Source organism: Squalius cephalus (genome assembly GCF_949319135.1).
Source record: "Squalius cephalus genome assembly, chromosome: 16".
In the NCBI taxonomy this organism is placed as follows: domain Eukaryota; kingdom Metazoa; phylum Chordata; class Actinopteri; order Cypriniformes; family Leuciscidae; genus Squalius; species Squalius cephalus.
Window position 1 is genome coordinate 17,588,558 of NC_137137.1, and position 20,066 is coordinate 17,608,623.

At 37.9% G+C, this 20,066-nt stretch overlaps 1 protein-coding gene across 1 annotated transcript in view; it reads right to left on the bottom strand.

Moving 5' to 3' along the window:
* Positions 1-3,413: 3,413 nt before the first annotated feature.
* Positions 3,414-20,066, bottom strand: part of ipo11 (importin 11) — a 169,761-nt gene continuing 153,108 nt past the window's right edge. Inside the window, exon 30 of the mRNA XM_079898081.1 lies at positions 3,414-4,838. Coding sequence (XP_079754207.1) covers positions 4,674-4,838 — 165 coding nt within the window. The 3' untranslated portion in view covers positions 3,414-4,673. The remainder of the gene's footprint in view (positions 4,839-20,066) is intronic.

Consider the following 20,066-nt stretch of genomic DNA (forward strand, 5'->3'; position numbering starts at 1 on the left):
AAAAACGACTACAATTTAAACCTGAACCTTGGTTAACTAGCATGACACAAGATCTTAGACAGGTATGTCGTAGAGCTGAACAGAAGTGGGAAAAAGATCAATTATAAGTGTCCTTTAAATACTGCACGAGTCATTAATCTGGTACCAAAAAAGTTAAAGCTGCAAAATCTCAATATTTCTCAGATATTATAGCTAAAAACTGTCACAAACCTAAAACCCTTTTTACTATTCTAGATTCTGTTGTGAGTCCAACTGGTGCGGTTTGTTTTAATGCATCAGCTGCAGAATGTGACAGCATCCTTAAGTTCTTTACAGATTAAAAAAAAATTGACATATCATATCAGCATATTATACCTCCAAATTTTTATTTTAAGCAGCTAAAACCTATCACACATCCACAAGACATCGTTCCAATACGTTTTCACGGTCTCTTCCTACAGTGACTGTTCCAAAATACCTAAAGAATGTTTAAAAAAATCTAATCTTGACACAGCCATCCTATCTAATTATAGACCCATTTCAAATCTATATTTTCTTTGAAAAGCCTTCGAAAAGGCTGTTTTAGTACAACTGCAGAGTTTTTTAAAAGTCCAATAGTATTTTTGAGAATCTGTAGACTCGGGGGACTCTATTGATCATAGAATCCTTATTTCATGCCTTTAACAATGTGTGGGTATTAAAGGTTGTGCTTTTGACTGGTTTAAAACTGGTTTGTCTTGATGTTTTTTTCTACATCTAGCTCTGCCCTGCATTTTGGAGTTCATCTGGGCTCAATTTTGGCCCCCGTTTTGTTCTTTTTATATATGCGTTATATATATTCCTTTGGGGGTCCATTTTACCAAGCATGAGGTGTCATTTCATTTTTATGCTGATGGCACCCAAACCTACCTTCTCTATGAAAAATGACTAAACAGGCTTACGATCACTTAGTTATGCATCTGATATTAAGTCTTGGTTATCTTTTCTCAATAAGAACAAAACAGAGGTCATCGTGGGCCTTCAGGCACCTCTGATTGTGATTTGGGAGATCTGGACTCCTATGTAAAACCTTCTGTGAAAAATGTGGGTGTTGTCTTCGATTCTGCACTTAAATTTGATAAACAGATCAATTCTGTAATCAAATCCATTTTTTTCCAATTAAGACAGCTATCAAAAGCTAAGAGTTTCTTATTTTTTGTAATTCTCTCTGTATAAAGTCGAATCAAATATAAATTGTCTTCAGATGATTCAAAATGCAGCGACCAGACTTCTGACTGGCACCCGGATATTTGATCATATCTCCCCAGTATCACGCTCTGCACTGGCTGCCGGTCTGTTACAGAATTGAGTTTAAAATTTTACTTTTTGTTTTTAAAGCTCTTACTGGATCGACTTCTATATATCTCTGTGATCTTTTAAATCCAATAATATCCGTTAGATCTCTGAGGTCTTCAGAACGAGATCTAGATTAAAGTTGAAGGGTGACTGTGCTTTTTCCATTGTTGGGCCAAAACTGTGGAATAGTCTTCCGGTTTCTCTCAGATTAGAATTAAAAATATCTCTTTTTGCCCAGGCTTATAACTGTCCCTAGAGTTTAAGGCTTCATCACTTATTTGTGTTTTGATACTCTCCTACTCCTCATTGCATTGCGGTTTAAATTGATATTCATTTTTGTCTATTTTTTAGCATGGTTTTGTACAGCACTTTTTCTTGTACAGTTTTGTTCAACTACTGTTGTTTTTTATTGGGCTTTTGATTTTGACTTATCATGAGTCAGTTGCTGTGAGAACCAAAACAGAAATGTTCAGAAATCATTTACTGGATATGTCTGAGTGAATGTATGCTGTCAGCTCCATATTCTGCTTTATTAAACAAAAAGGTTCAGCTGCCATGTTAGTTTTATGAGACATCAGTCAACAATATCCTTGTATGCATAGATGGATACACATCGAGACAGCCAATCTTATTAATTTGAATGAATTCAAGGTCCAAATTAAACTTTTTCTGGCCATAAATATACTGTTAATATAAGCATGCAATATTTTTCTTAAAAATGTTTGTTTATCAGAGAGTTATTTAGCTAGTTTTTGCATATTTCTGATTCAAATAATGGTGTAACAGTCCCAGTCCACATATGGTGAACTTCTATTCCCCAAAAGATTCTCTCACAGTTTTCTAAAATAGCCATTTTTCTGTGCAATCAGGTGGTCAGTGAACAGACTGTGGGCGGCCCATGGGTGAGTGAGCTTGAGACTAATAGTTTAGGACTTTGATGCCAGGCCTATTAAACAATGGAAGTGATCTAGCAAAGGGAGGGAGGGAGGGAGAGGGGTGGGGAGAGTTTCCTTGAATCTCAGTAACCATTTTGCCTACAAAGCCACTTTATAAACACATCACACTTTAAAGGTGCAGTATGTAACATTGGGGTGACAGTGGCTCACAGTGGGTAGCACTGCCGCCTCACAAGGTGTTCTGTGTAAAGTTTGTTTGTTCTCCCTGTGTCTGCATGGGTGTTCTCAGGGTGCTCATGTTTCCCCCACAATCCAAAAACATGCAGTATAGGTGAACTGGATATGCTTAATGTCAATATGTTGGAATGCATGTGTGTGTGTGTGTGTGTGTGTGTGTGAGTGCCAAGCCATGGGGAGGTTTGGGGAAAAACCTGGCAACCTACCGCGGAAAAATCACTTACAAGTAAATTCATGGACAGTTTCTCATGTAAAGCAGAAGACTGACCATAGCATCACCAAGAGTCAGATGCGACTGAAATGGTTAATGAAAGAATGTATGTAATATTGCCAGCTAGCGGTTGAAATTGGTACTGCAGTCCAAGTTCAAAATATTGGGGAGTGTCATTTCCCACCCCCTCCTCATCAGATGTGGGTTGCCAGATTGAGGATACGCAAAAGGAACAAGCGCAATTGGCAATGGAATGCGCCTTACACACTGTAAGTTCATGAGTTGATGTATCTGCGTTTTAATATGCTTCTGGTCACAGAAGTTTTTAGATGGATCTCTGACCCAGTTTGTTTGCTGGCATACATGGCAGCAATGCACAGTGTTTTCTACCAACTTGTAACCCCGGGTGTCGAAATACTATTGGATAAATTGGCAGTGTGCAGAATTACAGACAAAAACAGATATTCTGACACGGAACGCACATTTTAAAGTAGAATAAGTAGAATAAGTTTTTCAGAGAAACAAGTATGTGAACTTGGCATGTTTTCTAAACATCTAAACATATATGGTATTTTTTTGCATTGGTACAGTCAAAAAAATGACATACAGCACCTTTAAGGTTAGTGAGTATTTTCCCCCCACATAACTAGTACAATTTAAGACTTCCGCTTTAAAATCACGTAGTAACCAGACTTGCAAGAAACTTGGCAAATACGGAGGATGATATTGAGAGACGTAAATAATAACAGTAATTCAAGAAATGCCACATTTAATTGGACCTGATTCACACATCTTGCCACCAGGGAATGTTTCTGGTTATTACATCAGCACGAAAGTGTGGGCTTTCAAATGGTGGGAAAAGGGAGATCGTTGGAAGCAGCCAGGCCAAAACTATTTATACTATTTACTCAAGTGCGTTTAGTTTTGTTTTTGTGCTTTATTTCATTATTAGAGCTATTTTTAACAATACACTAAAAAGCTCAGCTCTGACTGTCCCTGATTGGCGTTAGGGTCATGCAGTCAGAAAATGTCCACCATTAGGATTTATACAAGCAAGCTAACAAAGTGAGATTTTCAGACTGTACTGAACTTTATTGAAGCTGCATCAATGAAAAAATAGGGCTCATATGTGAAAATAAAACTACAGAGCGAAATGTGCTACAATGTAACATATGCATGTCATTACAGATGTGAGATACAATATCAGGTGTGTTAGTGGTGGATAAATAAGGCTTAAAGCATAAGGCTTTTATTCAGACTCAAAAATCATTTCACAGTGACAGTCGTTCTTCTATATGACTGTGCTTCTTAATATCCCATTTTCAACCAAAAACATTTCCATAAATGTATAAGCACGTATTGCGTGTCCTTAAAAAAGAAAGAAAGCTTGCTACGGCAGTAAGAACATTCACTCATACATTTGCACTGTACTTGTGATTTAAATAGACATTTGTTTCATTAAACTGATGTATTTGGTTCTTCTGATCTCCTGTGAACCTCATGAGAGGTGCAGTGTTGGAGCATTAGCAGCAATAGTTATGGGAAGTTTAACATTTACATCCATTCATTTACCATTATGTGTATCTGATATCAAAAATGTTAATGACTTTTCAGTAGTTCCTGATATACTGATCTAGGAGTGATTGGGAAAAGCCACCCAAGGAAAAAAAAAAGTAATGTTGTCATGCAGTGTATTTTACATAAATACAAAAATTACAACTTTTTATATGAAGACTGTGTAAACACTGCTTGGGCCCTTTAAATGGCGCTTTCAAACTCTTTTCCCATTACAAAAACTTGATTCACAATATTTAATTCATTCTTTTTTTAAAGTGTCTCTTTTTTCAGTCTAAGTAGATTTCTGCCCCGTCTCAAACTTTGAAAAAGGTGTGTTTGAGGAAGCAAAAGAAAGTGTGTGTTTAAAAAATATGGAAGCTATTTTCTCTGGGGTATCATTAAAAGGTTGGCATCTCTGGTCTCAGGACTGGTTTTAACAGTCTGCTGTCGTCTTATCCTTACATGCCCTGGATAAACTCTTGCAGCTGTCGCACAATCTCCGTATCCACCGTCTCCATAAGAGCCTGGAAGCTCTGGTCTCCCATTAACATCTGCTGAGCCTTCAGCTTCTCATAGACAAACTGCTGAAGAGAGACACTGTGCACAGGGTCCTCAAGAGCCAGCTATAAAGGAAGAAAAAAAAACATAGTATGAGGATAGCAAATGAACTCTGGTGCCCCATTACTTTTATTTTTTTCTTAAAGAGGCCACATTATGCCCTTTTACAAAGTCTTGATTTTGTTTTTGGGGTCTACTGGAATAGGTTTTCATACTTGAATGTTAGAAAACACTTTTTTCACATATTTTGCATTATTGCAGCACCTCTTTTCACAGTCTGTCAGTAACGCTCGGTTTAGTTCCAGTCTCTCTGAAGCCCCTTTTTCTGAAAAGCGCAATGTGCTCTGATTGGTCGGCTGGACCAGTATGTTGTGATTGGTCAACTGATTCAATGAAATGAAATGATTAAATTAAATGATTCAATGAAATGACAGGCCCTTACCATAATCACAAATTTCAAGTTACTACAAATTTTTTGCGTATGCCTTGGGCGGGAATTATTAAAAAAAGGGAACAGTGTGACGTGTACGTTCCTGGAAGAAAACTTGAGACGGCAATCAAGGTGTTTCAGAAACATTGCTTACAATGTATTTCTTACTTTTTAATTTAAGCTAAATGATTCAACCCTGTTAATTATCATAATTTTTATAATATTTTCCTTTTAATGTATGAGAAATAAACACAAAAATCATGCATTATGTTTTATTTAATAAAAAATATTTAGTTTTAGGCCTTATTTTAAACTTGGAACAACAAGCACTAGCTCACTCTTCATAAAGTCAAACAGAATGTGTGTTATGGGATGCCAGTGTAATATATATATTCTAGAGAACTAGGCTTTCAGAATAAGCCCATTGCAGAGTTAGTTTATAAGTGTGAATGAATTACTTCAATATAAGGATATGGAACTGCAGTGAAACAAAACACTTAAAGCTGTCACAAAGAGGGGATCATACAAAGATAAAAATATATGAAATACAATATACACCATTAGAATGATGGATTATATAATAAAATGTCTAAAACTTTGAAAAAACAAAGTAAAATGACAACAACAAAAACAAATGCTAAAAAAACAAATGAAAACGTCTTTTTAAGGTCAAGGTGTTTTGAGTGTTAAAGAACTGCTTTGATAAGAGAAAAATAAAAATTGATAGTGATGATAGGGCCCTCGCACCTTTAGGAAAACAAAGCATGGGTGGACAATATTTAAATAGGTAAATATAGGAGGAATACATCAAAGTAATTTGTATTTGCCACTCTTCCTGCTGCTAGCTGGTTAGCACTATGACTGTAACTAAATTTTGGCATGTAGATGTCTTCAGGCCAGGTTTCTTATCAAGCATGTGAAGTTTGGGGCAGATTAGAAATTGTATGCTTGAGTTACAACAACTTGCTGATTCATGGCGATAATAGCATGCTTTAACACTTAGCTAAGTGTTTCTAGCATGCTTTAGCACTCAATGGCATATTTTAGTATGTTGCTGGTAGTGTATCACAGTTTTAAACATGTCACTTCCTGTTTCCAGGTGGAGGTATTACTTTAGCCGAATATTGGCGTGTAGATGTGTTCAGGGCAGGCTGGGGAGCACTAGCCAGGCGCTCAGAGTGAGTGTGTGGAGGCATCCGTACGTCCGGGACACAGCCACTGCTGCTCGTTGGCGATGAAAGAGGGGCCTGAGGGTGACAAGGCATAGCGTCGTCGACCACCAAGCGCGCCCTCTTGGGACCCAGAGGTTTCAGAAACTGCTCTTTTGTTGAAACTGTGGGTACCACTGGCCCGGAACAGAAACAAAAAGAAACAAAAGGAAACAAAAGATTCTCCGCCCGATCCACCTCTGGGTCACCTGTCTCAGGGTCGTTTGCATCTTCGCTTGCCTCCTGGTTGGGCAGTGGCTTGGACGGGCGGGGTCGACTTCCTGCGGCTTGCTCCATGCTGAGACCTAGGTGGTTGCTGCTGCTGAGGTTTCACAGGAGCGGAGGACGCCGCAGAAGGTTGACCTCGGCGCTGAGCAGACGGAGGGTCTGCGGTTGGCGGACGGGTGGGGGCAGCAGCTGTCTGCCGGGCAGGATGTGTCGGATGGCCTCCGTCTGCTTCTAGCTTTGCTGAGCTTTGCCCAGCAGTTCTCGGCCGCATCGCTGAACAAACCAACCTGGGAAAGAGGGGCATCCAGGAACCAATATTTAAGGTGGACATCGCCTGACCGACGGTAGGCGTGGAGGTCAGTTGCCACACAGAGCTCCCGGAGGAGCTCTCGGTCAGAACCACCCTAGTGCATGTCCATGAGCACCTGGGCCTGGTGGACTTGCAAGAGCGCCATGGCATGCAGGGCGGAAGCAGCCTGTCCACAGGCTTTGTAAGCCTTCGCCGTGAGACCAGACGAAAACTTACAAGGCTTGGACTGGAGGCGTGGATTCCCCCACCAAGAGGAAGCGGACGCTGGACACAGCTGCATCGCAACAGCACGCTCCACCGGCAGGAGATCCACATACCCCCTTGGCTGCTCCACCGTTGAGGGTGGTGAGGAAGGAGGAGCCAATAGGCCGTAGTCTGGCACTATACGGTGCCGACCACGACCTAGTAAGCTCCTCATGCACCTCCGGGAAGAAAGGCATCGGGGCAGCACGCTGAGAACCAGCAGGGCCCGCCCAGAGAAACCAATCATCCAACCGAGAAGGTTCGGGATGTGGTGGAGGGTTCCACTCAAGCCCGACCTTCTCGTGGCCCGGGAAAGCATAGATCCATTCTGGATCAGACTCAGATCCATTCTGGATCAGACTCGGGCAACGCGCTACACTCCCGAAGGGCAGACAACGCAGACAAATCCTCATCTCCAGAGGACTGAAGCTAACCCTCCAATGCTGCGACTGACATCTGATCGTCAAAAGGGGCCCCAAAAGACACGACTGGTCGTTCATGAGAAGGGCCAGCACGTTTTTTTGGAAGCTCCCGTGGCGGTAAGTGAGTCTCGATTTTAACGCGCCATAGTCATATTCCCACAATGGGAACATGAACTATTCACAAAAGCTGCCTCAGCGTGCTGAATGCCCGAACACGAGAGGCAACTATTGTGGCCGTCTGCTGGCACCAGGGAACGACCGCATCCAGAAACGCACAAGGCGGAATGACATCCTGAAAAGGACGCAGTGTCACGCCTGTGTTGCTCTTTTGTGAAGAAAAAAGAAAATTCTTTCCACTAACTCACCCAGGGAATGGCCGCTGTGTACTGTACACCAAATAACGCCCACCGAACCGACACAAGCTCTTAGAAATGCTAAGAGAGAAATGCACAAGCTCAAGTTGTTGGACATAGAAATGTTTGCGGCCACTCCCTGCACGCTCCGTCACACCTACACCATTTAGAGAGTCTTCAACACTCAGAAGCACTCCGTAGAGTTCAGAGATGAACAGGAAGCTCGGCTTCTAATTGAAAGAAAATGTGTGCGTGTGCCCGCTTCCTGTTTATTCCCGCACTGCGGGGCGCGTGACGCGATTCGCGCACACCAGCGGTCATTGGCTCGTTCTGTAGACACTCAAAGATGATAGGGCTTCCCTGAAGTGATCTCAATTACGATGTCACGTCGATGTTACGTCGAATGTTAGCGACTAAAAGGGAACTACAAAAATCAGAGGAAATTAAAAACAGCTGAATTCATGTTGCGTTTAGGACTTCTCCCCAAGAGACTTTTTTATAGGTATTGGGACGTCACATGTATGTACTGAATTCCGTATGCATCCGTGAAATGTAGTGGGAGGGGCAATTCGTTGAAATTTTATAGGTGGCGATATCGAGCCATTTTGCCACACCTAATTCTGAACCCATATGAGATGTACATTTTCGCCAGTTCTGACGCATGAGCAAAGTTTCATCATGAGATTGAGCATGTTTAGGCCCTCAAAAATGCGATTCATTTCGAAGAAGCGGAATAATAATAAATGGAGCAATTTCAAGAGCAATTCTCTTCGAAGAGGAACATAAATAAATGTGTTTAAATTATTAATGTAAGATTTGTGGATATAAAGAAATACAAGTGCAAAACCCTGTCGATGCTGGAACATGATCCTAAGAATTGTTTTCTGTTCTCCCTTTTAATAAGTCAAATCTACTTGATATCTATATCTGTTCAGCACATTTGTTGGTGACAGAGACATTGAGATGTCAGCAGACAATTGCGAAGGAATTTTCTTGGTGTAAAAGAAAAGGCATTGATCCGAGTTTAATCAAATGTGACTTAACTCCTGAAGAAAGAAATGAAAATACAAGACATCGATTCCCTCTCAGTATTTATATGCTAATCACTCCTGTGGCCGACTGTGCTAAAACAAAGGGCTGACGTCCCCATCCTCATTAAGATGAATTCATTAATTGACTTTGCATTCCATTGCGTAGACAAAGAAGTGTCACACTTTCTTTCTGTCATACACAGGAAAACAATACATTATTAGCATTTATTGATAAAATGACTCAAATTAACCATCTATAGGAATATTTTAAAATATATATTTTTATGACCAGTTGACCAGTGAATGACCAGTCAAGCTGTCATCAATTTTAAAATTAGATCATGTTTCAGAGGGTGAAGTCTTTAATAATTTGTTACATTTTTAATGATGTAACGTTATCACTGCACTCACATGCACTGGCAAACTGTAATGCCCTTGAATACCACAATGTAAGATATAAATAATGCTCTGCTAATGAAGAGGGAGGGACATGGAGAGAGTGATAGAATGAGAGAGAGAGAGAGAGAGAGAGAGAGAGAGAGAGAGAGATTAAAATTAACATCGCTGCATATATATTAATTTGATGTTTTAAGCTCTATTATGCATCAAATGACCGGAAAAATCTAAGTAAATATAACATTTAGGGAAGTCTATTTAGGATGGTGTAATTTCAACCCTCTCTTTGACACATGCTGATTGATGTATTGGCACTTGATGCTTTCAGTAATCCTCAACAGCAATGTTATAGTTGTAAATATTGCATAAACATCGCATTAATACATTATACGTTTATTTAAAAAACATTAAGATGTGTCATGGAGCGTACATCTGTCAGTGTGATGAGCATTAACAATGCCAGCTGTGATCTTTGGTGATTATAATTATAATTCACACTAAATTAACTCTGGCAGCTAAATTTTATGAAAAATAAAAGAGGAACAAAAAGTCATTTTCCGCAGTACTTTTGGATTTAATGATTTCAAATGCCACCATCTGCAAATTGTAATATCCTCCAAAAAGGTTAAATATGACAAATGTCTAACACACAGTCTCTCTCTCCACATAATATTGGTGTAAAACACAAGACTCAACATTTACCCTCCCTGAGACATTTGCACAGAAAGCTTAGCCCCAGTGCTTACATCTTCCCCTGAGATGTTTGATCACTGATTCATCTGATTCCCAACCACCAGATCAGTAGTGTCATTCTCATTTGTGCCCCCAATAATTTTGTAGGATTCTTTTTTCACGATTCTGACACCATGCAGGATGTGGAAGCAAAGAACCTTGTGTCTGTGAAGTTTGCAGCTCAACGTTTGATTAAAAGGGTAAAAGTGATGGTTATTTTTCCCACACTCGTAGTCACGGCTTGATTAACAGTTTAATAGTTGAGCCCAAGCATCTGTTGCCAAATCGAAAATGTCACTTTAGAACTAGCAACAAAAAAATGGGCTGCTTCAGTTAATAGTATTACTGAGTAGAGTATTATGAAAGAGAGTGTGTGATAACCTGTGTCTGGTATAGCTTTCTTTCTCTAGGTCAAGTAATAATTTTGTAAAAATAATAAATAAATTTGCCATGTCAGTGTGCACTGATAATATAATGCACTAACAATATTTTTGTAGTAGCATCCTTTCAATGGTTAAGGGGATTTCACATGACAGGCGTCAGCCCTGGTCAATGCATTGATCTCTATGAAGTGAAGCATCAGATTCAGCGTAACCCAGCGCCACGTCGCTTTTCAGTTTAGCCTCGCTCAAGATGGTGTGAAAAGTTCAAATAACCCCCTTGTTTAAAACCTTGTTTCATTCAATCAGCATTATTTAATTGACTGATGTAACTTGCATTGAAGTCACTGAAAGGTCCCCACCACTAACTTCAAGTGTCTTGGAGACGTTGCCACAGTTTTTCTGGATTTAGTCTCAGTTTTTTCTGTTTCTTTGTGCAATCCCAGACAGACTCGATGATGATGAGACCAGATCTCTGTGTCGATATAATTGTAATAATCTCACTGGATTATTACAATTAATGGCAAAAGGAATGTTTGGAAATGTTTATATGTATATATATATTAATTTTATACAAATAAAAATATGGTGTCTAAGAAAACAATGAGATAATATTTCCCCATGTTTAAACCTAATGGACAGTGTGAGCTCTTGACATATTTAGTCCAGAGGGATTTAGCCTTAATAGCAGCTTATTTTTCTTCCCAAGTGAATTTACAAGTCACAATGGATTGATTTCACAGAGAACGGCATTGGCACTGCTGGCAATACACACAGTAATATACACTAAACAAACTATAACCCAATTACACCAGATGACATTTTAACATTTCACGATGCAACATGCTGAATGAATCATAGTGTTTTAAAGCCAAGGCTCTTCTGAGGAGTTTAAAGGTACACTCTGAGGACTGAATGCAGCATCTTATAGTATTATTATTATTATTATATTACTAATATTATATTACCACTTATATAAATAATATAATACCATTCAGAAGTTTGGGGTCTGTAAGAATTTTTTTATGTTTTTGAAAGAAGTCTCTTATATGCTCACACCAAGACTGCATTTATAACAGAAATATTGCACTGATCTATATAAATGACTGGATTGCTCATGATGACTCCATAAAAAGTGAAGCCACCATGCTGCCATATTGGTATTCCCTAGTATACCCTCACATTATTTTGAATTAATAGGAAATCATCTGATTTTAATGAGAAAACATTACCTAATGAGTCAGGGTTTTTATAAGTCTCCCTCTAGGCCTCTACATTCTTACAACGCAAACGTTCTAGACATTTAAAAAGTTATTTGTTCAAAATCAAATCGGAGATTTTCACTGCTTATTAAAAGCTATGTTCATCTTCATTACAGTAGCGAATATCAGATCAGCTGACGGGTGAAACACCTCAGCATTTGTATTTCAAATGTCAAAATTATTCTTCTGATATCTGAATACAGATTTATGCTTTAAAAGGTATGCACATTCAACTTAATTCGTTATGTACAGTTATTCACTATGGTAATGCAAATATGCTGTGTGTGGGGTAAAACATCCACCTTGCCACCTCATACATTTCTAAGATTTTTAAACAAAATAGACCACTTTTATGGATTATTTTTACTCAAAATCTGTTGCTCCATAAATGTTCAATACAAACATACTATATATATTTTTTTTTTCTGCAATCATACACTACGAGAGTAGTGAAAAGTACATTTTTGTAAGGGTGTTTCTTTAGCCCCGTTGTACCCTGTTTATTAGAAAAAAAGAAGAAAAACTATATTGCTAGTAATGTAAAAATAGCTAAAATACTAACCCATGACCAAGGGAAAGGTGCATCATGAGGTGCCTTTTAAGGAACGGCCTCATAGTTACAGTATCAAAGTTGAAACACAGGAATCAATAGACAAATGGTGCTGCTTGTGACCTTGGTAGTCAAACAAAATTGTACATAGACTAAATCAGATCTCTCCAGTGATCCGATGTAACCTTGATGCTTTCCTTGGAGCACAATCAATACGTCTATCAATTGCAACTGGACAGCTTCAAAAAATAAAAAAATAAAACGCGGTTTTAAATTCCACCACTCACTCCAAGCAGCATTCATGAGCTTTGAGGGATTATAGACATATGCTCATTGTCATTGGTAGCATAAAAACCAACTGAAGATTAATTTATGAGTGGATGAAATGAAGCGCAATGATATGAGATCACTAGAATGCAATTGTGATACACACAAAAAACACAAGCATCTGCAGCTAAACATGCAGATCGGATGACAATATGAAGCAGCACTGTCAGCTCTCACACAGGAAAGACCCTGAATTTCAAAGGGTGTTATTATCTCTAAGAAAAATGAGTTAGTTTATGGAGTGAAATCTGTCCTCAAAGTCATCAAAATGGTTTCTTATTGTAGGACATGGATCATTCTGCTTAATCGAAACCTCCAAGGCCATAAATTGTTGAGACCTAAGTGGCAGTTAGACACAGGAAGCGCTAGGACCTTGAACAACTGAAGGATTTTGTTGAAAAACAAGGATGGGTTTAAGGAAAAAGGCAATCCAAAAAGGAACTTTGAAGTATTATTCTGAGCCAAGCCAGTACTATAAAGCAGAGAGGCCTCTGGAAGAAATCCTGCTCGAGCCGCCATGAACTTTTAAAGGATTTTCCTGAATAAAGTCAAAAACTTTGAAGACCAGATGTGTAAATGCCAATATTCAGTCTCAACTTTACTTAAAAGTAAAGGCAGTCATCTATATTTAAGCTTGACTGGACCCTTGATCTCCTTTTCCAGTCTCTTCGGGAATCCCCCACATAGACTTTAAAGTAAAAAAAATAAAATAAAGATTTACTTAGTAACACTGTATAATAACTTTCATTAAGAACATTACAACACTAGAATATGTTAAACAGACATTAGTCAGGAAGTTAGAACATTGATAATAGCTAGACATTTCTAGAGTAGGAAAAACCTATAAGTTCATGTACTGTGAGCACCCCAGTGGGTACTTGCAACATTTTGCTTAGATTGTATTTAATAACTAACTTCTATTAACTAAATCAAATTAATATTTGGTGTGTCCACCCTTAGCGTTTAAAACAGCTTTTCTCCAGGTAGGTTTCTTCAAGCATCATCTGTCATTTATATAAAAGTTATCAGATTAAAACTGTCATGATTTTTTTTTCAGTTTCTTTCTAACGTAAGAAAAATATTGTGCCATATTCATGAAAGACTATGCATTTCTGTGCAAATCATTCATAAATACATTGCTGTGTAAATCTTCCCAGTGATTTGATTGCAAACATTTAAGCAAGAATATTTTACGTATATCCACAGGAAATTATTCAGCTCATTTTTCATAAATTAAGCACAATGTGACACCTTTTCACAAGAATACAAAAAAGACATTATTTTCTCATTAATGCCTGTAAAACAAATGATTAACTATAGTAGTAGCAATAGTAGTAAGAGTGTTAATAGGAAGATATTTTTGGTTTGGTGTCCATGAAAGGGAACTGATGAGGCTGTGGGGGTGCATAAGATAAAGAAGATTTTGAAACGTATAAGCAACAGTTTCAGTCTCAGGGAAAACAACAAAAACAAAATCATTTATGTACATTTGTAAAAGAAAAGCCATTAGAGAAAATCATATTAAGGGCACTGTCTCATATAGCCATAAAGTGTCTACTCCACAAAAGAAAAGACATCTCAGCTATCAGAAAAATCACTGCAGAACCATTTGGTGCCCAACACAATCTCAAAATCTCAGTCTCTAATTCGCTACAAATCAATGTTCATTCAAATGGTCCTGGGATCTCATGCATTAAAATCTAACCCCCCCCTCCTCCCTGTATAATTTACAAATACTTGTTCAGTTTATGAAAAACAAGTTACCATTTGTACATGTACAAACTTTCATCCCCATTCTGTCTCCTCCGAAAAATAACCAAAATGGAGATTACAATGCATTTTTATTTTTATTATGCATAACTTTGTCTGCATGTCATTTCCTAGTGCAATTTAGAAGGAATTTCCCAAGAGCATGACTTTTAGGAGTCGAAATTATGATGAGCCAAATAAATTGGCCATACAAATATTTTTATACCTTTTTTATTATGCTACAGTGAGGAAAATAAGTATTTGAACACCCTGCTATTTTGCAAGTTCTCCCACTTGGAAATCATGGAGGGGTCTGAAATTGTCATCGTAGGTGCATGTCCACTGTGAGAGACATAATCTAAAAAAAAAAAAATCCAGAAATCACAATATATGATTTTTTAACTATTTATTTGTATGATACAGCTGCAAATAAGTATTTGAACACCTGTCTATCAGCTAGAATTCTGACCCTCAAAGACCTGTTAGTCTGCCTTTAAAATGTCCACCTCCACTCCATTTATTATCCTAAATTAGATGCACCTGTTTGAGGTCGTTAGTTGCATAAAGACACCTGTCCACCCCATACAATCAGTAAGAATCCAACTACTAACATGGCCAAGACCAAAGAGCTGTCCAAAGACACTAGAGACAAAATTGTACACCTCCACAAGGCTGGAAAGGGCTACGGGGAAATTGCCAAGCAGCTTGGTGAAAAAAGGTCCACTGTTGGAGCAATCATTAGAAAATGGAAGAAGCTAAACATGACTGTCAATCTCCCTCGGACTGGGGCTCCATGCAAGATCTCACCTCGTGGGGTCTCAATGATCCTAAGAAAGGTGAGAAATCAGCCCAGAACTACACGGGAGGAGCTGGTCAATGACCTGAAAAGAGCTGGGACCACCGTTTCCAAGGTTACTGTTGGTAATACACTAAGACGTCATGGTTTAAAATCATGCATGGCACGGAAGGTTCCCCTGCTTAAACCAGCACATGTCAAGGCCCGTCTTAAGTTTGCCAATGACCATTTGGATGATCCAGAGGAGTCATGGGAGAAAGTCATGTGGTCAGATGAGACCAAAATAGAACTTTTTGGTCATAATTCCACTAAACGTGTTTGGAGGAAGAAGAATGATGAGTACCATCCCAAGAACACCATCCCTACTGTGAAGCATGGGGGTGGTAGCATCATGCTTTGGGGGTGTTTTTCTGCACATGGGACAGGGCGACTGCACTGTATTAAGGAGAGGATGACCGGGGCCATGTATTGCGAGATTTTGGGGAACAACCTCCTTCCCTCAGTTAGAGCATTGAAGATGGGTCGAGGCTGGGTCTTCCAACATGACAATGACCCGAAGCACACAGCCAGGATAACCAAGGAGTGGCTCTGTAAGAAGCATATCAAGGTTCTGGCGTGGCCTAGCCAGTCTCCAGACCTAAACCCAGTAGAGAATCTTTGGAGGGAGCTCAAACTCCGTGTTTCTCAGCGACAGCCCAGAAACCTGACTGATCTAGAGAAGATCTGTGTGGAGGAGTGGGCCAAAATCCCTCCTGCAGTGTGTGCAAACCTGGTGAAAAACTACAGGAAACGTTTAACCTCTGTAATTGAAAACAAAGGCTACTGTACCAAATATTAACATTGATTTTCTCAGGTGTTCAAATACTTATTTCCTCTTAGTTCCTCTCTCAATTAAGCTTTTAAATGATAAGTGATGAATGTGTAATCATGATTTTATTAATGTACTGTATCTGTGATTGACTTTTTATGTATAGACATGATATGATATTACTTTTCTACAAGCAGTTTTTAGTAAATGGTTATTTGCAATTAATTTGCCTTAATGTTTTTATGTACTTTTTGTACTGTATATTTGTGATGGAGTGTTATGTATGTACATGATATGATATTACTTTTGCACAAGGCAGTTTTTGGAAATGGTGATTTGCAATTTGCACAGCTTTTTGAGTAGCCCTAACGCTATATACTTTTTTGTCTTAACCGTTTTAACTCTGTATTTGTTTTTTGTCTTTGTTGTAATACTTCTTGTAGCAATCTCCCTATATCCAAAATGAATTTCTCCTTTGGGAGACAAATAAAGAGACTTTGACTTTGACTTATTTGCAGCTGTATCATACAAATAAATAGTTAAACAATCATACATTGTGATTTCTGGATTTTTTTTTTAAGATTATGTCTCTCACAGTGGACATGCACCTACGATGACAATTTCAGACCCCTCCATGATTTCTAAGTGGGAGAACTTGCAAAATAGCAGGGTGTTCAAATACTTATTTTCCTCACTGTATATTATATAATATTATATAACTATGTTAAAATTTATGTATTGATATTTTACTAAATGTATATTATTTCAATAAATTAATATTTATTAATAAAGATTATATTCATATTTAGGATGGACTCAATATTAACTACTCATCTTCACAATTTAGTCATGATCTTAATTTTTTCATTGTCTTATTAACAAGAAATACTTTAGTAATTTATTAAAAAAAAATATTATCAGTATTGCAAAAACAAAACTACATCAGGGCACTCTGCCCTTTGGTTTAAACCTCAAAGCCAATAGTACGGCCACTGACTATACAGTACCTGTACTGACTAGTACTGTAAGGTATTAAAAGCCAATCCATAAATCCATTTTCCAAAAGGAAAGGTCAACCTCACTGTTTATGCAGATCAAAATTTTCAGGGATGATGGGGCAGCTGTAATTTACTTCCCGAGATGCCAATAAATCCTGCCTTACCTTACAAAGTTGTCTGAAAGGTTAAGCCCACGTTTGCTTACTCTGCACTTCCTCAGGCTCTTAAAATAGACTCTAAATGATATTAATGGTGTGCTTTGCATCCACTTTGCTGAACTGGTAATGAGGAAGTGGATCAAAGAGATGGAGCCATGCTTCATGAATTTCTAATTAGAGTTTTAAGCCTCATCAAGTCACTCAAAGAAGCCATGGACTAAATGTAAGCGGCGCTTTCCCATACAAATTGTGCATTCAGTCATTCAGAATCAACCATCATCCTCTTCTGTGAGCGACATTGTCTTTCTCTGTGTTCTTGACAAGTAATGGCTTTTCTTTAATCTGTTGGGTCACACAGAAGGGAAAGGAGTAGCGGGTGGCTCTACTCGGGCCAGTGACTTTAATATCTCCCGCTGACAGACGTGTCACAGCGCCGGATCATTTAATAATGAAGGGAATTCTCCAAGTGAAAGGCTGCTGTAGTCTTAAAGCCTTTGGAGAGGAAACTGCTTTTCACAATGTTGTATCCATGTTTAACATGGGGTCAGTGACAAACGCTGAATTGCAGCTATGCTGAATTTTTTTTAATGTCATGAGGCTGTTATAAATTTTATCCATTTAAGCTGAACTGACAACAATATTGAGGATGGATTCACAAAACATTCTTATGAATAAAATTCTTCTTCATTTTAATTTAGCAGTCAACCAATCACGAATTCAAATATTACGGCCTAGTCATCATAGGTAAGTCGCAATGACAATGCACTGGCATTAGCTTTTGGATCTCAGGAGATTTTCCGAGGATACTGTACTGTATGTCATCAAAAGTAAAAGCATTACTATTTAAGTGAAAATGAATGGCAGGTAATATACATTGTGGTGTGCATTTTGAAACCAGAAATTAACTATTCAGTTAATGGAAAAAGCCTGTAATCTGTAACCTTTTTAAACAATTAAACAAGTTTTATTGTAGTTTATGTATGGTAAGACACTTGCATGTCATATTAAAATATTTGCAAAATCAAGCTCAGATAGAGTTATGAGGTTTTTCTCCAGCGAATGTTGGAGATTTGTGTTTTTTCAGTCATTAGAACGGCCGCATCTGAGGCATTACGACTAACTTACAGGTTACAGAGTTTAGGAACGCATGAACAGAAACGTTAAAATACTGATTCTGTTTGGAGTGAACTTTCTGATTTTTAAGCCCTGTTCTTAACTGCTATGTTTAATATATTTAGAACTTTAGAGCAGTTTTAAGAAAAAAATATAAGAACTGCACTGCACTCGCAATGATATGGAAAAGTACATAATCAAATTCATAAATATTACACCATCTGAACATTTTTAAAAATACATACAGTACTGAATGACAAACTTCTTTGTCTTTGTCATAAAATACATGTGCTTGTTCACATTGAGCTTGAACCTTAAATACTCCTTTATTTTCAAGATCTGAGGTGAATTATAGCTATAATATAACAGTACCTGAGATTATCATTGCCATTGTATGTTGTTGTTCCAGCAGCAATGTTGCAGAAATTCACATATCGCGTCATGTCTGGTTGGGACAAAAACTTTGATTATATATAACTGTTATCGTGTGTCGCACCGTTGCACCGCACCTGGTTAGGACTTAGTGTAAGAGGTTTATTGAATTACAACATAACACTAGCTGTAGCTACATAAAATACATATTACTATTACTATGGATGTGCATGAGTACTCTGAAGATTCTTGAACTCAGACAACAGTTATTGACAATGTAAACAATGATCGATCATGTTTACCCATGACGTAAAGAAGATGCAAGAAAAACAGAGTGCAAAGTCAGTCTTGAGACAGGCCCTTTAAAAAAATATTTAAAATTCAATGCCCATTAAAAACACAATGACGAGTGCTGAAATCCCATCAAGCCAGTTGCGACAAAAATAGTGTGCTTGCTTATGATTATTATGGTAATATGCAGTCAGCACAAAAAGACTGTTTTTGAGCTGTTTTTTTCAGCTGATCAGCAAGTCTTAGACTGGAACCTAATGTACAATAAAAATATATTTTTTAAGAAATCCACTTAGGAACAGTCTTACAAACGTCTTAGAATTTATTTAGCTTCTGAAGATTTTCGTAAATCCGGCCCCTGATAAAATCACATGGGAGACTGCAATTCTGGTTCACTAAAATAAAAACTGCAAATTGTCCTGGTGGTTTAACCCTGCATGACAACTGAGAGATGAATGACAGGATTAGCAATGTTACCCGTTGTGCAATAAAACTGTATCCCTGAATTGATTAGCTTTAATCCCACTGCTAATCAAATTGTCTGTTTAAGTCTGGCTATTAAAGCAATATTGTACACTGTAAAACAAGAGTACATCAAATACCATACTCTTTCGCTGTAACTGTCCGATCAGAAGAGAGAAACTTCAAGTCTGACATCTTATGCAACACTCATTTATAAATTATACTACCGAATTGTCCGAAACAAAGAAAACAGCATAAATAAATAAATAACTTACAAAAAATAGATGCTTCTCTCTTCACACATTAGAAATTGACATCACTTCTCTGAAGAGATTCACTGTCAAAATGAACTCAGTATATCATAGAATATAATCTGGATTATATTTCCTTTCCCCACAACTGTGCTTTACAGAGGGAAAAAGCTAATCAGGCCATTTCAAAGGTCTAGATGAAGTTAACATTCAACATTTAACACCGTTATTTGAAATTTCTCAAGACTAAATATACCCCTGAAGCAGGAGATTACGAAAGGTCAAAATTAGCATTTTTGGCACGGCAGCAGCATAACAAAAAATCTGCTACTACAGAACAAAGAGATTACAGACTGAAAATAATTACTTAAACTGAAAGAAAAAGTGGATAGAACTAATTGTTTATCAATTAGGTACGTGATC